The sequence below is a fragment of the Apis dorsata genome, unplaced genomic scaffold (assembly GCF_000469605.1).
Source record: "Apis dorsata unplaced genomic scaffold, Apis dorsata 1.3 scaffold_27, whole genome shotgun sequence".
NCBI lineage: Eukaryota > Metazoa > Arthropoda > Insecta > Hymenoptera > Apidae > Apis > Apis dorsata.
In genome coordinates, this window is record NW_006263329.1 from 136,640 (window position 1) to 144,059 (window position 7,420).

Consider the following 7,420-nt stretch of genomic DNA (forward strand, 5'->3'; position numbering starts at 1 on the left):
ATTTGCTTCTCAGCATATTATTTTAATAATAAAATTAAATAAGATTTATATTAAATATAATTATTTATACTATTAAAAGTTTAGAAATAATAAGAAACTTTAAATAAAAATATAAAAAATCATATTAAAATTATTTCTTACAACTAATGATTAAAAAATAAAAAAATATATTGGGTATTAATCTTTTTTTATCTAAAATATTTGTCAATATCAATAATCACTTATCACAAGTGGTTACTTTCATTACAATTACAAAAGATTTTTATTCAAATATGCAAAAATATAATTGCTTTCAAACTTTTCAATATTTTTAAATAATTTATTTAAACAACTTATATTCTTATCTTCATTTTCTCTTCTCATAAAAAAAAATTATTTCAAAATTAATATCCGACATACATATAACTTTCATTCAATTTCAAAATTCTCCCATCTAGAATTATATTACTCTCAATAAAATCATTAGATTAAGATTAAATCATGGATATCAATGTAAACACTGTAAAACAATTTTTCACGAAGAATCATTATCCTCGATGATACATCATGGTATTCGCGTTATCATAACCAACTTGAGTTATTTCTAGAATCGCTGTGCTTCAGGTGACATTACTTTATTTGACCTACGGAGTGATGTACGGTCTCGGTGCAAGTCTTGCCTACACGCCTAGCCTAGCGATCTTGGGCCATTATTTTAAGAGATACTTGGGCTTGGTCAATGGGATCGTCACGGCTGGAAGCTCTATATTTACGACCCTTATGCCGTACCTGATTGAGGTCATACTCCGACGTTTCGGTTTGGAAGGCACATTGAGGTTCTTAGCTATGCTCACGGCGATCGTCATGCCTTGTGCTATACTTTTCAAGCCGATTCCACGTAAGTTTTACTTATGTATACGTATAACATATTGAAGTTTTGAATAAACCGAAATTTCTATTCTTCAGAGCTTTATTTGGAACCCATTTTCGTTATATAACGACTGAGTACTCGCACGAATTTTATTGTAAATAAATAATCGTATGAAAAATGTTTTAAAATAAGTAATAATATGTATATAGTATTTTACAATATATTTATATATACTCAACTTTCGTTATACAAATAAAATAACGAATATAAAAAAATTTCATGATTTTTTTTACTACATTTTTTAATACAATTATTCCAGTTAACTCGATGCCAAAGGATCAACTAAAATCCAAATCGAACTTCAAAAACTGTGTCAAGCAAGTGATAAACGTCTCGATATGGAGGAAAAAACGTTACGTAGTGTGGGCTAGCTCCATTCCCCTAGCTTTGTTCGGGTTAGTATTACCGCGATCAATGAGCAATTATCTTCACACGTGTGAATGATTTTATAAGGTTAACCAATTTAAACTTTGTTGTCATGGTTTCATATTTTTCTTCATTCTTATTATTAAATTGTTCATTTTAATTTATAATCACACGGAATGCTTTAGAGTTGTCAATTTAATTTCAATCGATATGTAAAAACCAACATGTTGGTAACGGTTCTGGTTGCGAAACTTGTTTCTTAATCAAGTTACATGGATTTGTAATTCAAGATCGCAGGAATAAGATCGCAACAAAAGTGTATAAGGCAACGTGTATTGGCATGAATTCTCAGATCAATGGGAATGTCCGTTTCAGATATTTCGTCCCGTATGTTCACATAGGAAAATTCGTGGCGACGGTGTTCAAGGACGCGGACGGGAAACTCCCGATCATGTGCATCGGTATCACTTCCGGTATTGGTCGATTACTCTTCGGTTATATCGCTGATTTGCCAAGGGTAAACAGAATATTGTTGCAACAGGTAAATTGAGTATTAAAATTCAATAATTTTAAAATACACTCATTGTTAGATTAATATTTATATTACATTTTATGGTATATTACATTTTATGATAGGATATTTTAGATCAATATTTTTATTATATTTATTATTTTTTTGTAATTTTCAAATAATTTATAATTTTTGTTTTTTGTAAGAAAGGTAAATTGAAAAAATACAATTTTGTTGCTATGGAATAATTAATAGTTTTTTAATTAAAATTAAAGAAGTGAAAGAATTATTTTGATATCACTATAGAATATGGTATCCAAAGATTGGGAATCATTAATTTAGATAACTACATGTTGATGAAATTCTTTGATTGATATATTATAGTTTGTATTAACTACATTGTAAACTAATGTTTTCTGATCTTTTTTTTATTATGGTCTTTTTACAAAATAATTTACAAATCCTTCTCTCATATTATTATTAAAATGTTTAAATATATTGAATCAATATACTGAAATAAATGAATATTAAAAATTTTTTTGATAAAAATAAAAATTTAAAAAAATTCAATTATAATAAAATATAAATAAAATATTCAATTATTTTTCAAGTAAAGAAACATTAAGAATATAATTTTTTAAATCTAGAAATAAAGTTTTCTTTGATAAAATAATATATAAAAAAATTAAATTATATTTCATAAATTTCTTAACTATTTTATTTCTTGTTTTTTAGATATCGTTTTTTAGCATTGGTGTTCTCACAATGCTCCTCCCTGTTACACCTTCGTTTATAATATTGCTACTTATTTCTTTGGTCATGGGATTATTTGATGGTTGCTTTATATCCCTTTTGGGCCCTATTGCATTCGATATATGCGGTCGAGAAGGGGCGACACAAGCTATAGGATTTCTGTTAGGCATGTGTTCTATACCTTTGACTATGGGGCCACCCATAGCTGGTTTTCTATATGATCATACAGGTAATGAATTGATTAATTCATTTATTTTTTTTTATTACTTCATTTATGAGTAAACAAATTTAATATCTATTTTCAAGATTTTTGTTTAAAAATAATATAAGATAATATTAAAATATTAATAAACTTTTTTAATTTTGCAATTTATTACTTCATAAGAATTTTTCGTTGCTATTAATATATTATATTATTATCATAACTTTTCAATTATTCTGATGTATACATCGAATAAAATGACATATAATAATATATAATAATGTGAATAAATACAAAATTAAAATTTAAATATTTAAGAATTAAAATTATTAATTGCATTATATTTTTCATTTTTTTAACATATTGAAAATTATAAGATAAAAGATTGAAAATTAATATAATTATATTATTATTATATATTATTATATAATATAATTATATTATTTTTTGGTTTATGTAGGTACCTATGACCTGCCTTTTTACTTAGCCGGTATTCCACCAATAGCTGGAGCACTCACGATGTTCCTGATAAAATTTGTAAAGGATGAGGAGCAAAATAGCGTTACCGCAAACACAGGGGATAAAGCTGCTTGTCAGAATGGTCGGTAAACAGGTATTTGTACATTATTCACATCTAACTAACAAAGTTTGTTTCTCCATGTGGTATCGAAACACGTGCGTGCGCGTCGGTTTATAAACTGTTTTCACGAAGGCGGTTGAAACTTTCCACGGAAAGCTTTTCGGATAAAATAAAACACGAATCCGTCTGCTGTCGAGGGGGACAGAGCACTTGGTAAAATAAATTCATTATTTCGAGAAATTATGTCTGCATATTTTGCTCAAACTTCATTGCTATCTGATTGTTTCATTGTTTCTTTTTATTTCTTTTTTTTAATTTCTACTCATATTAATATTGCTATATTGTTTGTTGAAATTCATTATATGCTTCTATTATGAAAGTCACAAATTGCATTAATTTATTTGCATGCCACGCATTTTGCATTGGTTGATTTATAATATAATCCAATGGGATTAAGGGATAGTGATTGGAATTATGTTTAACACTTATATTATGTCTTGAGAAAATTTTATTTGAAATAAAAAATAATAATAGATTTTGATATGAAGTATTTACATTTATTTTAATAATCATAAAAATGAAATATTTAAAAGTTCATATATTTAATAATTTTAATATTAAAATATAAATAATGAATTTCTAAAATTATTATTAATTCAATTATTCGTTTTTGTTTATAGATATTTTAAGAAATCTTTAAGAAAAATATTATATAAATAAAAAATATAATATTTCTTTATGTTTTTATAAATTTATGTTATTGTTCTTATAAATTTTTGTGTATTTCTGATTATTTTCTCAAGACTTACTTATATAATTTTTTTCATATTGGTATAATTGGTATAATTTAGCACTTGAATGAATGAATATGTATATTTCACAAGTTAATTATTTTTATTTTTTTTATTCGTTAATCTGTGAACTAACTTAATTATTTAAATTAATCATGGTAATGTAGCCTCGTAACAATTAATTATTTATTGCGTCTTGCTTTGACAGTTTAATTATGCCTCGGCTCGTTGCAATATGGAAACGATTCTGTCATCCATTATACGCTATTCATAGTCAGTGTTTACTTTCTCATAAAGATAATTCCTCTACTTTTCCATGATTATCTTGTTTATACGTATTAAAGATGTAATTGAAATGGTGTCAATTATACTTGAGAATAAATGTAATTAATTTTACTATCAAATATAAGTGTAGTATAATTTTCTTTGCATTAGAATCTTTATTTAAATATGTTATTAACTGATAGAATATTAGAATTAATAAAAAACATAGTTTACAACTTAAATTTTATTATTATAATATTATATATTTTATATTATTTATATAATACATACATTGCATTATTAATACTTTGATTGAAGAATAATTATAAATAATAATAATTATAAATTAAATTATACAAGAATCCTTATTTTGAGAAACACTGACAGATAAATAATAGAACGTGCACAGTAGTAATAACTAGTTTGAGTCAGACATTGAACATTGAGCTTTTGATATGGAACGCGTTAACAAAAATCAGTGATATTCTTTTTCAGAATTGATACTATACATCAAAACAATGTGAAAGGTTTTATACTTGGTTCCATTTATAAATACATTTAAGTTTTTTCTTCGTTATTTTTTAGTCTGTTATTTTTATATTAGTTTATGTACATTTTTTTATGTACATTTTTTGTTGAAAATATTTTGATATTTATTGTTTTTATATGATATAAAAAATCTATAAATCATTGCTAATATTATTATTTAATATTAGTAATATACAATTAATTAAATTATTTAAATATTAAAAAAAGAATATTTATTTTTTATCTTTTTTAATGGACTTTCCTTTATAAAAATTTTATAAACTATTTCTTTCTATCCTTATTTTTTTTATTTTTTACATTTAAACTAAAAAAAAAAATTGTGAAATAAAGTTACAATCTATTTTTATAGTTTTGATGAATAGAATTGATTCTTAAAACAATCTTTCACTGCTTTTTTCTCTTTGTAATTATTATATTTAAAGTGGTAAGAAGAGCTTAAAATTTTAAAAATAAATACGGCAAATAGAAAAAATACTATTAAACATGGATAGAAAAATTAATATTTTTTATTTCGGTTTAAAAATTATTTTCTAAATATTTTTTGAAAAATATCTCTATAAATATATATAGTATATTTATAAAAAGTTACTATCAAAATATTTGTAAAATAGCTAAAACACAGAGATTTCTGAAAGAATAAGCAATTCACTTATATTGAAAATGTTAAAGCTTATGGAAATGGGGAATAAGGGTATGAAAAGAAAATTTCCTATAATCGAAAGAAAGAAATGGAGATGAAAAGAAAAAGATGATTCAATGGAAAAATTATATAAAATTTTGTCTCACTGTCTTCGGAAAAATGAAGAGTCATTAAACAGTTTCGATACCAAAAATAGAATTATAATTATATATCAAAAATAATTATAATACAATAATATATAATATTTGATAATATAACACAAAATGATTTAAAAATTCAATTGAATGATCATTAAAAAGAAATATGACTATCTGTTTATTATATTTCAACATATGTTCATTCTGTTTTTTTTTGTGCAATTTAAATGAATAGTTAGATATTTTCCAAATATATAAGATTACTTCAAAATTTTATATAATGATGCACTTTTCTTTTAAATATCTTATTATCTTAATTTCAAATATTTTCTGCAATCTTTATCTCATTAAAAACTTAGTCACTATAATACTTCATGAGATAATAAAAAAAATATGAGATTATAAAAAAATAGAGCTATACACTTTTTATTTATTTTGATATAAGAATATTATTTTTTCAATCCATGTTTATTAAAATATTTTTCTTTATTAGAAGAACTATAATATCTTCAATTTTTTTTTCTAAATTTTTATCTTGTGGATTGACAAATACTTAATATTTCAAATAAAACTTTTAATGTTTTACTTATTTTAAAATTTATTTATATTATCTTCAATTAAATTTTAAATTAAAAATTCAATGATAAAAATAAGATTTGAAAAGAATACAGAAGATTAAAGTTCTAACTAATTCTTACTTTTTACCACCTTTTATTTCTCACATTAACAATAAGAAGAAAATACATACACTTTTGTTTAAAAATTTTAGAACTTTAACAATTTTATTAAAAATTTTTTTATTAAAACATAGATTTAATTGTAAATGAATTTTTTTGATAAAATTAAATTCTTAATATATTATCTTTTTATATTTTTATATTTTCTTTGCTATATAAGAATTGAATTATTAAATTCATTAATAATTGTTTAATTTCTCTCAATTTTCAACAAAAATGTAATAGATATAATACATTCCCTAAGTTCTATATATAAATAAATTCCAAAGTTCTAAAATTCTTAAATAAGAGTATATTTTCATTTTTCATTAATACCTTGCTAGATTTTGATCTTATCTAAATTTTAATCAGCATTAATATTTCTTTTGTAAATACTTCTATCAAACTTTCTTACAAATCTTCATATTCAACTTCTAGCATTAGAACTATCAAATTTTTCAAAATATTCATAAATTTCATATTTTATTATTTTATGATTATTGAAAATACGAAAATGTTTTTAACAAAATTACATATTGTATTTTAACGAAACTGTAATATAATTACATATACTCATTTATTCTCATAATATCATAAATAATATTATATGTACATGTAATTAAAACTCATTTAAAATTCTTATTAAAAATACTTATTAAAAGATAGTTCTAATGCTAATTTTTACTATGTTTATATCCGTTTGAAAAACAGTTTTGCGGTCCACAGGATGCTCCAGTATCACCTTTCTGTCTCCGTATCTTGTCACTGGTCTCAAATACGAGCAACTAAACTGGAAGGTGATGTGTGGAGGCATGCACGACCAGCACTCGTCGAAATGTTATGGATATCACGAGAGCAATACTTACCAGGAACACGAGAACGAGTGTCAAGATCGTTGTGAACACTCCGAGAGCTTGCCATTGCTCCATGGTGAGGATTGGTCAGCTTCTGGCCGCTTTCAACGGATGCTTCAATCGTCGATGCTTCTGAATTAATTAGAT

The 7,420-nt window shown here is 23.7% G+C and overlaps 1 protein-coding gene across 7 annotated transcripts in view; it reads left to right on the top strand.

Annotated features, from left to right (window-relative positions):
* Nucleotides 1–7,420, top strand: part of LOC102673357 (monocarboxylate transporter 10) — a 22,454-nt gene extending 15,034 nt beyond the window's left edge. For 4 of the 7 annotated variants that reach the window (XM_031510488.1, XM_006607978.2, XM_006607977.2 and 1 more), the window contains exons 4-9: nt 604–877; nt 1,170–1,305; nt 1,652–1,817; nt 2,523–2,769; nt 3,203–3,343; nt 7,146–7,420. In XM_031510488.1, coding sequence (XP_031366348.1) covers nt 604–877; nt 1,170–1,305; nt 1,652–1,817; nt 2,523–2,769; nt 3,203–3,343; nt 7,146–7,414 — 1,233 coding nt within the window. In that variant the 3' untranslated portion in view covers nt 7,415–7,420. Of the gene's footprint in view, nt 1–603; nt 878–1,169; nt 1,306–1,651; nt 1,818–2,522; nt 2,770–3,202; nt 3,536–7,145 lie in introns of all 7 variants that reach the window. The other 3 variants (XR_420624.2, XR_420623.2, XM_006607980.2) reach the window with 3 other exon arrangements.